The sequence below is a fragment of the Polyodon spathula genome, chromosome 7 (assembly GCF_017654505.1).
Source record: "Polyodon spathula isolate WHYD16114869_AA chromosome 7, ASM1765450v1, whole genome shotgun sequence".
Lineage (NCBI taxonomy): Eukaryota > Metazoa > Chordata > Actinopteri > Acipenseriformes > Polyodontidae > Polyodon > Polyodon spathula.
In genome coordinates, this window is record NC_054540.1 from 15,668,292 (window position 1) to 15,685,163 (window position 16,872).

The following is a 16,872-nucleotide window of genomic DNA, read 5'->3' on the forward strand; positions in this document are numbered from 1 at the left end:
TTTGTTAGTCAGCACCTCTATCTGCTGTAGCTCCTTGTGCTATTAGGAGAATGTAATAATTTGCCCATGCTAACAAGGCACTCGCGTTTTTCAACTAAAATCTTTAAAGCCTATCATTCTAAGACTGATATTAGGTCAGTCAGTACATTTTTGCTGTTGTAGAAAGACGCTGATCTTTTGGGCAATCCGCAACAGTTCAGAGAGGTGGGAACTCTAGTTCGTCCATTAATTGGGGAGCTTAATAGGGGATCAGTGCATTGGTTTGCCTGAGGTTCAGAGCAATGCTGTTCTTTTTGTGTGTCAATTCAATGTAATATTTGTGAAAATCTGTAGTATTGTGAACCAAAATCAATGTGGCCCTCAAAAAAAAAAAAAAAAAAAAAAAAAAAAAAAAAGTCGGTAATACAACTAGCATGGAGTCCTGTTATGTAGCCTCCTCATATAATGTAAGACAAGCAAAAAAGACTAACATAGCAGAAGGAGCTACATCATGTAGCTACATTTCTAACAATGCCCCAAATGAGCGCCATTAGTCTGGCTTGGCACGCAGTGTCTACTGGGCGTAGCTCTGTTTGACAGCAAAGCATTTTGTAAAGGTCAGACATTGAAAACAAAATCGCCAGTTCCTGTTTTCAGTTGAAATTATTATTCCATTCTGCTTCCTTCCTCATTTCCCACCTTTCCATTCCCCCTTTATTTGTTGTACAACACATACTGTATCTCTTCCATGACTGTGTATTATGTGCGCCATCCTTAGACGTGACTATCAAAACTTTACCATGGCATTCATTACACTGACGTTAGTGAAAACATACGTAGAGTGAGTACTGCTGATCTAGTATCAATAAATTAACTTGGAACATAGAAGTCATGTCAAAGTCATTGCAGCTTTTTGCTTCAAACACATGCGGTCTACTACATGAATTTTGGACAACTAAGTTCTGCTGCATTTTGGCTCCTCAGCATTGTCATTGTGGTCTACCAGGTCACTATTGTAATGATGCTTTGGTCTCAATTGGTCTTTTCCTGTTTAAACATAAATCCATCTGTGTGTGTATATAAGCCATGAATCTTATCACTCTAAGATACAGTTATCATACTGGTGAATATTTTCTGAAGTTCAAGACTTGAGTGGGCTATTTTCTTTAATGATGGTCTGGTTGAATTTGGTGGGGGAGATTGTTTTAATTCCAGTTAAGTCACATATTTCTGAGGAATTTTGTGATTGAGACACAGGCATGGAAATGCAATCATGCCTTTTGTTTTCTCTGCAGCTTTTAACTATCGATGACAATTTCTGTGGGTTGGATATGAATGCACCACTGGGAGTTTCTGAGTTGGTGAGGGGTATTCCCGTCTTCACGGAGGATTCAGACAGAATGACTTCAGTCATTGCATACGTCTACAAGAATCACTCGCTGGCCTTCATAGGAACCAGGAGTGGCAAGTTGAAAAAGGTAGGAGCATATTTACTGTATCAGGAGTTGGATGTTTGTGTAAAGTGTCAAGTATAGGTTATGTACAGATCGACTGAACTTAGCAGACTGCTATGCAATATAGATCTAAAAAATGTAGTGCAGTCAATCCGATGGGTGGAATGCAGTAATTTTAATGACTGCTTTGAGCCCTGATACCAGAGGACAGTATGAACAGTTCAGTTTGATATACTACAGTACGTGCGGTCTGTTCACTGAGGCGCCTAATTCTCAAAGTGACAGGTTACAGTAGGTGTGTTTTAATTATTTGTGTAAAAAAAAATATATATATTTTTTTTTGTTGGACAGATTGTTTTAAAATTGGGGGCAATTCCGTTTCCAAAGACTTCTGAGATCATGACAAATTGACATCCACCATTTTACAAAAAGGAGAACATCTGATCCAAGTTTAGTGGTCAATCCCCTCTTGGATGTTCTGTTGGCTTCATTCTATTCCACTAGGAGAGAAACACATTATTCAGTCACTTGACCTAACAATAATGCCATTATGTCCTTGAAGTCCGACTGTCATGCAAAGAGAATGAATCTGTCAGTTTAGATTCCAGTTTTATTAAATCCGTTATGAATCGTAAAGTTAACTAAGTTAAGGACAAAGTTCCAGAAGACAGATTCTTATTGATTTGCTATATGAATATAGGTTTGAGCATATTTCTTCAACAAAAAGGGTATATGATTTAATGCAAGCAAAGAAATAAACAAATACATTGATAAACAAAATAACTACTGAAAGAAAGTAATCAATTTAATAAGTTTTAAAGACCATGTTTTGTAAGAGTCATAAGGGAATTAAATTATGTATACAATTATATGCTCCAGTAGTGCCAGTTTTATCCTTTTTATGGTGCTATACCATGGAGCAATACGCATTAATAGATTCTGAAATCCCAGGAGAAAATGTGCAATGCTACATTTTCATAAAACCATAATGTAAAGTAAGCAACTTAAACCTCAATGTTTGTATAACAAATTGCTGTGTTGCGGCTAGCCCTAGACCACATATGGCTTCAATATTGAGAATATTTCAGAATGAGCATTTACACAACATTAATCTTTATTACACCACACTTCAGCAAAATATGCTTACTATGCTTTCCTCGTGACCCATCGACCATTCCAACATTAGAAAACCTCTAATTGCACTCGGCATGTCATTAGTGCCCAGGGTAAACTTTGAGACAATTTCCACAGTTCTTGTTATACAGTTTATTCCCAATTAGTAATGCCTGAACACTTTTATCGGTTTGACTACGATACAACTAACTTGAATAAGATGTCACGCTGGTCTACTAATGCACTGACGAAGTCAAAGGAACAAGGTTTAATTTGACCAGTAAACCTAGAAAAACAAAACAGGAAGTATGGGTGTTAGCTATTGCTTTAAGAGGCAAACAGGGGGATAGGAACATGATAGCGGAGCCTGAAAAATACTAGCCAGAGGGTCAGAAAACAATCCAAATGCATCTCTGTTTTACATATTTGTTTTTCTAGTTTTAGGGTAAACTTTACATTCTACTGCAGGTTTTTATGGTTACTTCTGTCAGGAATTATTATCAATTTTATATTAATGAAATACTATACATATAAATTGTATGTTATATACAATTGCATCTTGAGATACTGATTTTATATACAGTTATACAGGTATATAAATCTTATGTAAGTTTAAAAAGTATCACGGTACAATATATTGTTCCTAATAAAAATAATTTAAAAAAGACATCCACCTACGTCATTAGATACATTTTACCTTTCTTCCCGTAAGTGTTATAGGGTAAAACAAAATATTACCCTGAAGGAAATAACTTGTATATACCCATCAAAACCATAAAGATATGCTGCATTATTGAACAGGTTTTACTTTTAGGGCACACTGTTTATCATTTTTTTAGGAATCCTTTTCCTCTTTTCCCTCCTTTTTTACAAATCTTAAGTCTGGCTTGGCTCATCTGTTGATGTGTGATGGCAGTGGAGCAACTCGACACAATGCAGATTATTTAAATTGTTTCAGGAACAGAAACCGCTGGAGCAGGGGATTAACTGCTAAGAGCTAATGATGAAATATGCCTCAGGACACTGTCATGCCTATTGTGGGAAGAGTGTTTTAACACACTCTTTGCTGGTAGGTGCAATTTCACAGCAATAAACTCCTAAACCCTCTGGGATTCTATGTTTTATCCTTTTTAAAGCAATGCTTTTTAAGATGGTATATATTCTCTTTCTTGGTGCTCATATATTGCTCCCCCAGAGCTGACACTGCAGATAGGGATATACATAAACGTGTAGCAGACCGATTCTTGGAGTGCAGTATAATTAGAAACAAAATGAGAACTGTCTGAACAAAATGAAGGAGGACATTTTGATGGGAAGAAAACCTGGGGCAGGCTCAAAGGCATATCTAGCTAAAATCCACCCACTGCTTTTGCATATTGTGACTTCATTAGATCCAGTGCGACTGGGGAAACCATTATATTTAAACTTTTGTTAGCTGTTTTAATGTGGGGCCATATTGCAAATTAATGTGTGTGGTGGCCTTCAGAGTCAGAAGTGGGCATTTTAGCGCCCGGGGCAGGCAATCATATTTGCGCCACATCCTGTTTTTTTTTTTCTTTTTGCTCAACTTTCATAGTTTTGATTAACGTATTGTTAATGTATTTCAGAATCTCTCCTTATGTTTGAAGGGAACAAGACTTAAAATGGAAATGGATGTTAACACGTGTTAACTGCAAGGTTGGATTTCCCGCCTCTACGATTATCTTCAATCCACCCATTTTCAGTACCAACCAATGATAATGAATTTATTTAACGTATGGTCATTTTTTGTTACTCAGGACTGCAGTTTAGTTTTTGACTCAACAGTAAGAGCTACGGCAGAGGTTAAGCTATGTGCTTATAATAAAGGCGATCAAAATTTTCTTTTTTTCTGATCAAATTAAAACTTGGTCAGTGTTGCATGCATTTGTGGAATTTTAGCAGTGTCGCTGTAATCAATAAAAACTAATGTATGATTATTTTAACAGACACACTGACCCTTAAAATCCTTTATTATCTCTAATATCCTTGTGTATATATAACTTTTAAAAAAGTTCATGTGTGGCATTCTCATAATCACTGATTGGTATTGTAAAAAAGCATGGATTGAAAATAATCGTAACACAAACGTGGATGCAATGACTTAATGGTTTGAAGCACATTCAGAAAGACCTAGTCGCATTTCCATCTATATAGTTAGCAAAAAGAAAATTCTTCTGTTTCCCTAAGAGCCAAAATAATTTTCTTGTAGTTCATGATGGTGAATTTTAATGGCCGTTTATTTGCATTTTCTTATAAATGAATTTCTTACTTGTTGTCTATTCTGTTGTAATGTTTTAGTTTACCTTTATTACACAGGTGCTTAATCAGTGTTATCAAACGTGCCTTTAGATTTAATTACGTTTATAATAGTGCTGGTCCTAAAGGCTACAGGAGCGAATAAATAAATAAGCAATGCACACTGCAGGGGAAGCGAATGACATAGGTATGCCATAATAATAACAAACTGGCGACCCTATGGTGGTGTTTGTGTAGAACCAGGTTCGTGGTTGTTAAGACCATTGCTAAGGAAGTGATGCATTTCCGTTTCTAGTACAGAGACACATGCGATCTTCAGACTACGCTGGGGGGGCGCTGACAGCTGACAAGTGAAAACATTGAGAACTGCAGAACAAAGTTGTTACTCGGTGATAGCTCTGGTGGCCTTAGATCATTGACGGTTGGTTATTATACTGCTATCATACCAGTCCTAGCATTGCAACCAAATTGCTAATGAAATTAGTTTAGTGTCTTCAGTGGGAAGGGGAGTGCAAAGTTAATCCATAGTTCAGCCCCTAGAGGGCACAATTCCTATTGATAGCTTTCCTTCTGTCCCTAGAAGCATGCTCTGGGAATTTACAATGAGGTACTGTTTTGGTTCACCAGTATAGACACTGCTAATGTTTTGGTACTGTCTGGGAACAGCTAGAGGTCTGAGTGACATATGGATAGCTGCAGGGCCTGCTCACAGGAGTGTGTTGGTGTCAGACCAGGAAGTATATATTTGATGCAGGATACTCTTTCTAATCTGTTTCCATTCAAACACTTAGCAAACTGAAATGTAATACTAATGGACAGACCCTCCTCATTCCATCCTCTGGTTCAATTATAGGGCTTATTCAGACAGTAGCAGATGTACAGTAGCTTTAACCAAAGTTCCGACTAATATGTGATAAAGTTGCCCATCTGAACATTTACTATGGTAAAAAACATACCAAAGTTTAGCATAACATGACCAAGCATAGACAGTCACAGAAAGGTGTGGTAAAGCATAACTATGGCAAACTATTAGCATGGTAAACCATGATAACAATATACTGTATACACCTGGTAGAAGTATGGGGAAACTCCAAACCCTAGCTTTTTATTGTAAACTTGTGATGTCTTAGATTTTGCTTGCAACAAAGATTCCCCCACACACCCAGCCACCCCTCCACCCCTCCACCCAAGCAGTAAGACAGAGATCAAGACTACTGTATTGCACCCTGACGTTACAGGGTCAGTACACAGGGCTCACAAACTGACATAGACTGGCGAAACACAAAGCCACTATTTAGGTCAATAAGGGGTGACCTAAATTTTAGCAGAATACTTTTAAAAAATGTGAGCTAGGATGCCAAGCATTTACTTTTCACGAGATTACCAAGCATTTACCCTTGCTAGTCTACTACCAATTTATTATTTTTTTTTTTTTTGCAATTCCTTTTTATTTTATATGTTTTGCTAACATCTTGTTCTGCCAATACTTTGGGTTTGCTTAGGTTTGCTTTCAAATTCCCAAGTTTTTTTGGGTCTGTTTGGTCGGGAGGCGTGCTACATTTAAAACTGAAGGCCTGGGAACAGAAGCAGCGCAGTCAACAAAGGAGCCCGGAAGCAGCTATGGAAGTGACCAATCAGAGAATATAAATCTTACAGCACAATAGTGACATTTTAGTCCAACAATAATATATATTTTTTCTGTGTAAATATTCCTTTCATTTGAGATTTAGGTCAAGTAAAGAAAAAAAAAAGAATCCTGAACATTTTGAGCTGTCTGTTGTGAATAATTGTGTCGAATTACAGTAGTTATTTTTACAGTATATGAATATGCTTGGCACAGTCTTAAGTGCACATTGATCTCAAAATAGCATAGCTTCTCATAGCTATGGTGTATTTAATCTTCAAGGAGTAGAGGCAGGAATATTTGCTATTTTATTTCCTGCCCAGTTTTAGAGTGAAATACAGAGTCTAGTAGAGATTATACTAATATCTGAGGGTTCCGTTTTAACATAACGCTCTTCTTAAAACTATTTCATCCCAACATAATTGGATAACTTTTGCACTAATTAGGGAGTTAAAAATGTAACTCTATGACTTAGTTTAGCACTCAAGTATAAAGAATCACACAGTTAAAAGGGGGGTTGTCCCTTATTAGGAGTATTCTGTTGAAATCTGTTTTAATTCTGCTGTGCAAACTAACAAATGGTAGCGTGTTCTGTATCAATGGGGATCAGTGCTTTATTCAAAGACTGAAGAGTGGGAGAAACTCTATATTATCATTGCTGTGGAAGAGTGCAACAAACCATGACTGTTTAAATCTCTTTACACAGCACAGCTACTTCTTTTCTTTCATTTAAAGTATAATTAGCATGGCTGAGTTTGGTTCCAAAAGCACTGGCACCATTTTATTTACGAGGAATAGCTTTTCATTTATTTCAGGATTAAGGCTGAGAAGCATTTCAAAAATGATCTTTTGCTTACTCAACAAGTTTGTATATCCCTGCATCGCTTAAAATACAACTAAGTTATAGAAAATGAAAAAAATATGAATATAGTAAAATAATATTACCACTGAAAATATAACCAATCATATCCAGTATTTACGATAATAAGGTCCTGCAAATGAGATGTGAATGTATGAACTGCATGAAACTAGCATAATAATCCTGTTTTGGGATTATAGAATGTTTATAACTTCTAGATGCCTTCTGTAGCAAGACTAATGAAAATAGGCATTGCAAATGTTATTTGGAATGCAGTGAAAGCTTATTGTTTAGTTTTTTTAACTTATCCTTACCTGTTCTGTTTTCAAAATTGCCATCCTATTACATAGACTGTTGAAGTCCAGAATCAATCCATTTTCAAATGACTAAAAATTGAGCTCTTTAGATGTCAAAGGCTTGCTGTCTTGTTGGGCAGTTGATTGTGGTGATGTCTGAGTGCATTTTGGTAATGAGTTTCCACTAGCATTGTAAGTGCATTATGCTTTATTCCTGTTGCCCTTTGACCCATCGTATGCAAAGTTGGCATATATTAGGTTGCTCTGATGTGTTGAGCTGTTTGTTTTTTTTTCCCACCCTGTTTTTCATAACCCCTCTCTGTATGTGTTTGCTTATTTAAACAATTTAGAAGTAGTGTTTGGAAAATGCAATTATATTTCACCTGTTTTTTTATCAGCAAATATGAATTAATTGGCATAATTTAATTGGTCGTACATTTACTACACACAGTGCCTTATAAGTGTGTGTTTGCAGAGCTAAAGACGACTCCATGTAAACAATGCAGTTGTTACGTTGGTGCATTTTTATTTTACTCTTTAAAGCTGAAGAAAACCTTGTATATCCTGCACTGTTACAACTCTAAAGAAAATAATGATCTTGTGTTTACTGTGTGAAGAAACAGCTTACTATTAAATCAATATACTGTATATTGTTTCACTGTTCTCTGTTCTGTTGAATATTTAGGTTTTACTGTATACAGTATCTGTTACAAACAATTTTGGAATCTTTTGGTGCACTTTATACAAGTTCCTCACTATCTAGTGATTCAGAAGCACGAGAGGCATATTTTTTTGTAGTTACTAACTGGAGTGGGCAATATAGGTAGGTGGTCTTTTAAAGTAGATTGGACTGTAATATCAAGCTGCATGTATCTAAAATGCATTTATTAATTTAACCAGTGAAAAAAAAAAAAAAAAAAACATTGAGACAGAGTCCTAATTTACAGGTGTGTATTAGCAAGATGACCAGAAATGGACAGCAGCGATTTCACATCACTAAAAACATAATACCTCTAAAAGACCATTTCTGGTCCATCAGAAATTAGATTATGATGTGGGTGTTGAATTTCAGGCTAACAATTGTGCTATGACACATCTGCGCTCAGTCCTACAGTAATGGCTTCCCAAAATGAAATAATAAAGAAAATAATGCCTGCGTTTTAACCTCCTGGCCTCATTTTTCTTTTTAGCAGGGAAGAACCCGAATAAATTGCATCATGTAAACTGTGGCATGGAGCTTTCAATTCCAAATGTTGAGATTCAATTTTATAACATCATTTACCCTCCCTTAAACCGCAGGAAATGACCACTATACAAAAAAGACATTCCCTTGTCGCTGGGTGTTGATTTGCATGTTGTCATTGTTGGCTGCAACCCCTTCGCATTGAGCCATTTGGCAAACTGCAACACCTCTGTTATAAAGTGGTGGTGCCTTTGTATAGAGTGTCCCCACACAGCTCAGGATAACTGAAGGTTCAGTGGGTGTCTTCAGGTCCCACAAACAGGCCAATTTCCTCTTTTTTACCCAAGAACTGGAACGGATAGCCGCAAATTTCCAGCATATGGAGAACAAAGGCCAGCTCTGCAGGTGAAAACAGGAGAAACAGTCCCGGCTGGCTAAGCCTCCCTCACTGACAGGAGCGCACAGCCAGGACTTCAATCTGCTCTCCTCTGATACCATGTATTTCTAACTGTAGGTTTTTACACTATGAAATGTTTGTTTCCCCTTCCCATCTCTCCTGGGATCCCCTTGCAAACCAGTTCTTGCAGCTCAAGGGATTTATGAGAGACCCCAAATTGAATAAATAACTACAGTTAATAGATACATTGTGCCCTAGAGGAACTGTCACCTGGAGGTGAGGGACATGAGTGGGATCCTTGTCTAATTATTTGCTTTTTGAAGGAGAGTGTAAGTAGTGGTGCTGTAGTATGCAGAGCCTCACCTGGCAATAGTATCACATGACCTTGAAAAAACACTGAATGCAGTGTACTTCTAGTGACTTCAAATGCACTTCAATCAGATGTGGTAGGTGAAAGGGTTCACATCCCATTGCGAGACCTTCTGTGTAACTTTAATATTTTAACAGGAGAGTAAGTTAGTCAAGACGGTGAACTGTGGAAGCACAGAATTTCATAGTCTTGGTGCCTGAGGAAGGAATGTGGTTTATAATTTACCCATAATAATGTTATTTGTGTTTATTAAATTTTTTTTCACTTTTTAGAGGACTCAAATCTTAGAATCCGCTTTTCCCTTTGGGTTAAATTTAACAAAAATACAGGGATGCATCTTGTGCTACTAGCGTGCCAGCTGCATGTCTCAGACTTCCAAGGTCTCCCTTTGGATTGGGTGAAAATAAGTCAAGGTCAACTAATTATTTCAAACTTTCAGCTTCTAAAGTGCAACACACCATTCCCGTCACTCTATCTCAAATGCCATGCCTAATTTTAGTCATCTTTCCGGTAAATATTACAGCCATACTGGCATCAAAGCTGTGCCCCCGTAATGCTCTCCTCACGAGGGTGAGGGGTCAGTCCATGTAAGAGGCTCATTATTTTGATGGGAGCGAGTCACTGTCTTTATAACAAACATTAGCTGTGCCCTCAGTGACAGCAGGAAATGTGCACTCACCAAATCTTTACACCCTGCTGCTCCCCGGGGAACAAGAGAGGATTCCATTTCACTAACTGCCAGACAAGACAGGAGCCTACACACTTTCACTGCCCTGAGGTCTGTGGGAGATAGTAGGCTTACCCATCACAATTTAAACTGCTAATACCAGTATACAAATAAATGATGGGAGGATTCAGTGAACCTTCAAGGAACCAAAGCTTCAGTGTTAGAAATCAAGATCTGAAGATTTCCAATGGTGGTAAAGCTGTCGGACCATTTTTTTTGTGTGTATGTTCAGTAAGATAGCATGTAGAGTCTTGCCTATTTTTAAATTGTTAACGTGTGGAACACGAACTCTGATTTACTTATTTTTTTTAGGTTGGTTTGCAGCACCTGTGGGTTATATTGCATGTAAATTATCAAGTTTAAGGAACTGTAAGTTGCCTCAGGAATCTGAATAAAGGGGCAGAATTTGAGTGTACCATTGCTGCCTTGTCTAGAACCCAACAGAAAGTAATATAGTTGCATAGTGTATATTAATTATGTAGTGCCGAGTTATTGCAGGGGGGGTGGGGCAGGGCCAGACTGCACCAAACCAATGAGAACATAACACAAAAATGAGGGGGAAAAAAATCTATAAAGTTGTCATCTTTGTCATTCTTTTTCTAGAACACTTAAATGCTGCACCTTTTTATAAAAACTGGGTTACATAATAGAGAGAGAGATTAATAATTTCCCAGGAGAAGACTATTTTCACTCCATCCTTGATCTGCAAGTATAGACATTTCTCAAGAGATTTTATTCAGAGGACTGTGATATGACATTATACAACAGAAGAGCTTTTTTCTTTGAATCCTAAGTCCTGAGAGGCTGTACCTGCTCACTGTTAAATCATGCCATAGTTTAACAGAAGTCCTTGTTTGTTATTCTAGATTCTGAATAGGAAATGTATCAAGGTTTTCTCTTGTTAGTTTATAGAAAAGGAAAGAATATGAAAAGTGCACGACATAATATCCTGTTTGTTGATAGGCTGGTTGTAAAGTTAACACCATTCTCAACAAGTCAGTTAGTATTTTTATTACTTCTGTTTGTTCTTCTTGTATTGTTTGGAAATTGTATACAGAGTATGAGTTTGCCCTGTGTTCCTCTATTGTTGTTGTTGTTGTTGTTGTTGTTGTTATTATTTTGTTTTTAAGAGACCCTGCCACATGTGTGGGAGATGAGGATAGAAGGGGGTGGCGTAGTAATGTTTTGGGAATGCAATTTAAGCAAAGTACTAAGGTCAGTGCCCTTGCTTGTCCTGAAGAAGAACAATGGGATCCCTTTTAAGAACCTAAAAAGCTGTCGGTCCTTCTAACAAGATGCAATTTGACTCCATACAAAAAGCAGTGCTACAAATCTGAAGTGGCTTTTCCTATACTTAAATAATATCCATTAATAAAGATGCTCAAATGATAAATGTGTATAATGTATACAGTAATTTACATTTTATTTATACAATGGCCACTTTTGTTTAGGACAATCCTAGCTTTCACTTTCTGGCCAGTTTGTCTGTTATATGTTGAAAACAGTATATGAAAACCAGCATTCAAAGATTTTTTGTCAAAAGTGATTGTGATGCATAGCGAGCCACAAACACCTGCCAATTCATCTCTTTTTACATACACGACTCATGTTTGCTTTGGCAAAAGTTCAGTACATGCGTCTTTTCAATAATCCATATTTTTTATTTCAATAGGAAATACACATTTACAAACCTTTTTATTAATTTCCTTGATTAACATTGTACTGTGCGTCATTGCTTCTAATGGATTTCTTAGTGAGCAATTAAAAAAAAAAAAAAAAAAATATATATATATATATATATATATATATATATATATATATATATATATATATACACACACACCCAGAATGGTGCAGTATGAGGTACTGTATTAAAGCGCTTTTATTTATTTATATTTATTTTAAGCCACTGGGCTTTGGGTGTGGACTTGAGTCCATGTGAATATCACCTGTGACAAGTTGGAACAGTAGAATATAGTTTCAAATGGGTTGTGTTGAGAGGGTAACTTTGATATGTACAGTGGTTTGCAGAAGTATTCACCCCCCTGCAAAGTTTTCACATTTTGTTGGCACCTGAGCGTACTCCACAACGCTTTCAAATTAGGCTTTACATGTAGAATCTACACAAACTACTCCACATTGACAAAGTGGAGTAGTTTGCATATAGAATATAAATAAGATGTACAGGGGAAAAACAGATTAATCTCAGTTGCATAAGTATTCAACCCCTTTTGCTATTGCAGTCCTAAATCAGCTCAGGTACAAATGATTTGTTTGAGAGGTCACAAAATTAGTGAAATGGTTTCAGCCTGTGTGTACTCAAAGAGGTTTCACTTGCAGATAATTTCTACAAGTAGAAAGTGTATAAAGACTTTGAAGCAACCATGAAGACCAAGGAGCTTTTGAAACGAGTCAAGGATGAAGTGGTAGAGCGGCACAGAGCAGGAGAAGGTCACAAGAACATTTCAAAGGCTCGGATTACACTATGTAATACAATTTTTGTTCCTGGGTAGTAAGTGTTATTCCCTAATTGCTTATGCCTCAAAAGTATAGAAAATGGCTATTTACAGTAAATTTACAGTATAATCGTAAATCTCGAAAAACTACTCACTTCTAAATCTTTTGTAGTCATTTTTGTATTACTTTAGTATAAATACATGTTAATTTGGATTCATATGTTGTTTTTTTCTGACTTTGTGTGAACGAAAAGACACAAAAGCTCCCGTTTTCTCATTGGAAATAGTGATATTTTGAAATTTACCTGTCCTGGTCACAAAAGCAAAGTTTGTGGGGAATAATAGCCATTTTCTATACTTTTGAGGCATAAGCAATTAGGAAATAACACTTACTACCCAGGAACAAAAAAGAAAAAAATTGTTACACGGTGTTATCCCTCTCAGTACAATGAAGTCCATCATTAAGAAGTGGAAGATGCATCATACTACCCAGATCAGGTCACCCTCCCAAACTGAGCAGCTGGTTAAACAGGAGACTGGTTCGGGATGTCACTCTGAAGCCAACAATGACCTTGAGAGATCTACAAAGTTCTGTGTCTGAGATTAGAGTCAGCGTTCACATATCAACAATAAACTTGTCCCTACACAAAGCTGGCAGGTATGGCCGGGTTGCAAGAAAGAAGCCATTACTTGAAAAGCCTTATCTTAAAGAATGTATGGATTTTGCGAAAAAGCATGTAGATGATACTGTAGACATGTGGAAAAAGGTTTTGTGGTCAGACGAGACAAAAATTGAACTTCTCGGTTCCAACCGTTACGTCTGGCGCAAGCCCAACACTGCACATCCACCCACTCAACACCATCCCAACTGTCAAGCATGGTGGTGGCAGCATCATGTTATGGGGATGCTTCTCTTCAGCAGGGACTGGGAAGCTTGTCAGAATAGAGGGGATAAGGGATGGTGCAAAGTACAGGCGAATCCTTGAGGAAAACCTGTTTTTGAGTCAGCCAAGACTCTTAAACTGGGGAGGAAGTTCACATTTCAGCAGGACAGAGACCTGAAGCACAAAACTAAGGCACAATGGGGTGGTTGAACAAGAAGAAAATTCATGTTCTTGAGTGGCCCAGTCAAAGTCTTGACTTCCAATTGAAAATTTATGGCGAGACTTGAAGATTGCAGTCCATTGATGATCCCCACCAACTTATCAGACCTGGAGCACTTTTCCCGTGAAGAATGGGCAAAGATGTCACCATCCTACTGTGCAAAGCTAGTAGAGACCTATAAAAAAAAAAAGAGTCATAGCAGGTCAGTACTTCTACCAAGTACTGGCTTAAGGGGCTGAATACTTATGCAACCAGTAAATTTAATTTTGTAAATTCTTTAAAAGTTTTGCTGACATTTAACGTCCTCCTCATATAAAAGTATTCAGTTTAACCACTACAGCTTTGAATACAAAAAGTTTGTTTGAAAAACTGTGCATACATTATTTGCAATTCAACAAAATGTGACAGTATTGGTAGGGGTGAATACTTCTGCAAACCACTGCATATTGCTCGTTATTTGTTTTGTATAATTTACTCAGTTTTACTTTTACAAAAAGCAATGCAAGTTCTTATGAATTACTTAACCGGCACTAACCATTTATTTGTATATACAATATGCCTTTTAATATGTTCTGTGATGCATTCATTTGGTAGTTTCAAAGCCTCACAGTTATAACAAAATACAGGGGGGGGGGGACAAACGGAACAGAACTATAAATATTTAAGACAGGTCTGTTTTTAGACCTCGACACAAGGGAGAGAAGACAGATTGCTTTATGGTGTCTCTCATTTTGTTTGAAACGAAAGCTCCTGAGCTTGATTTTTTTTTTTTTTTTTTTTTGTATCTTTATTAAATGTCTTTATTAAATTGCTGACGGCTGTAATTTTTGCCTGGGATTATTGTGGCAATACATGCTAATTTTCTTCTTTATCAACTACTTGCACATCCATCTCCCCTCCATTAGGAGGTAATACAATTTGAAATCCAACTAATTCTGGTGTTGTCAAACCTGTCTCATTAAGCCTGGCTCATTATTTGAATTGTAAGCAGAGAGGCTAGCAGGCCTTTTAATGCTTTGAGTGTTGGAGTAGTAATAAAGCCATTGCATAATTTTTTTTTTTTTTTTTCCTGATTGATAACACCACTCTATAAAGGGACCAAAACCCTTCCTCTTCCAAATGGTATGAATCCTGAAGGTATTTGGTGTTGGAACACAAGATAATCTAAAGTGGTTATAGCTACCAGTAGTTAAATAATTACATACATCTTAAATGTTGAGCAGTTTTGCTATGTAGATCTTGCATGTGCATTTGAAAAAAAGCATTACAGCAAACAAGCTTGTTTTTCACTTTAAACAAAGTATATCTTACCTTACTGTAATATGTTAAAGAAAGCACTGTTTACATACCTTAATTAGACCCCCCCCCCCCGAATGAAAATCTACTTTAGCTGTGCTTTCCTGCCAAAATATTGTTTTGACTTGTTTGTTGTTCCACTGTGCAATTACAATGTGTATACATTTAAGATACAGTAACCTGGTGGCAGAAATGTCTGTTTATGATCTCTGGCAGTTCAGAGGCTCAATAAATATCAAGTGCTGATTGGGCCTACGCACTGTGAGAAGCAGGCTGCTATGCCTGAGCCAGTTTCCTACCCTTGGAGTCTCTAATGGGAGGAGCAGCTTGCTGCAGGCCCTCTGTAATGGTAATTTACTATCACACCTCCTTCTTTAATTAATTTGAACTCCATTTATGAGCTCCGGGCAAGTCATTCGTTGTTTCACTTATTGTTTTAGTAAAATACTATCATAGTCAGACTTTAAATTGATATTTTGTCCTGCGACTTAAAGAAAATGTATTTAATGACAGACGTTCATAATTAATTTATGAATGAGAACGGCTGTTATGATTGTTTGAAATACGCGTGTCTTCATTGTTTTTTTGGTTAATTGTGGTGGAAGCCAGGCATCATCATTTGAATGAAAACCAGTGAAGCATACAAAAAAAAACCTATTGCAGGTCTACAGTTAAGTGATCCTATGCTTTATGCACATCTGCTTTTCTAAGCTGATACATCCATGTAGCACAATTCATTCCTGACTGTGTAATAGCACTCAGTAGTTATCAGCAGAGCAGATGGCATGTGTATGAGTTGTGTATGAGTTGTTAAAAGCTGTCTTTTGTATTCTTTTGTCTAAAGTGGTGTGTGTTTTTTTTTTTTTTTTTTTTTTTTTGAGAAACCTTGTATGGTATAACATGAAAGTGAAGTGGTACTGGAAATGTGATACATACAAGGCAACACACTCCCAAGTCGAAAAAAGGTCAAAAGGAAGTCGCACAAAATGTTTATTTTACCAAATGACTAGAACAGCAAATAACAAACTTGCTATAAGTGTGCATTTTAGTTCCATCTTTTTAAATGTATTTTGAACTCCTTTGGTCTCTCTCTTTTTAATGTATAGACTTTATTTTGTTCCATGGTAATTTTAGGAATGCACCTGACTGGCTGGATTTTGTAATGCACTAATGGAAGAAATGCGCTGGATTAGAAATACACTTTCTTCTCACTGCTGCTTGAGTGCACTTTTATTTTTTTTTTTAGAGACAGTCAATAGAACTTGACTGACTGACAGATGCCAGTCATCGCTTTTGTATTATTTGTATACACATGGTTGATTTAATGGAAACTGGTTATTTATTTATATTTTCTGACAGAGGTGATGTTGCAGAAAATAAATCTCTACAGGTGTAGCTATGAAAATAATGTGTCTAGTTACCCCAATTAGAAAAGGAGCATATAGCTAAAGTGCTAGATTATTTTTGTAATCAGTCAGAAGTAATAGAAACAAGAAGACTTGCAGGGAGTTAACAGAGGGGAGTACATTTTATGGGATGCAACCTAACACGCTGTAAATAAAATGAAGTGCTGTGCACAGAAGGTAAGTGATCTAATGGATAGCAGCAAATGAGTAGCCATGTTGGGCTTTATTACTATGCTTAAACCATATTCTAGTAACCTGTTAAAGCATATTTAGCTGAAGAATACGGATCATATGATCTTATTTCTCCACCCCATGATGTGGACCATTGCCT

General features: G+C 36.8%; 1 protein-coding gene across 3 annotated transcripts in view; it reads left to right on the plus strand.

The window, feature by feature from the left end:
• The window catches only part of LOC121318240 (plexin-A4-like), a 239,976-nt gene that overhangs the window by 17,996 nt on the left and 205,108 nt on the right, over positions 1-16,872 (plus strand). For all 3 annotated transcript variants that reach the window (XM_041254697.1, XM_041254698.1, XM_041254696.1), the window contains exon 3: positions 1,275-1,457. In XM_041254697.1, the coding sequence (XP_041110631.1) occupies positions 1,275-1,457 (183 nt within the window). The remainder of the gene's footprint in view (positions 1-1,274; positions 1,458-16,872) is intronic.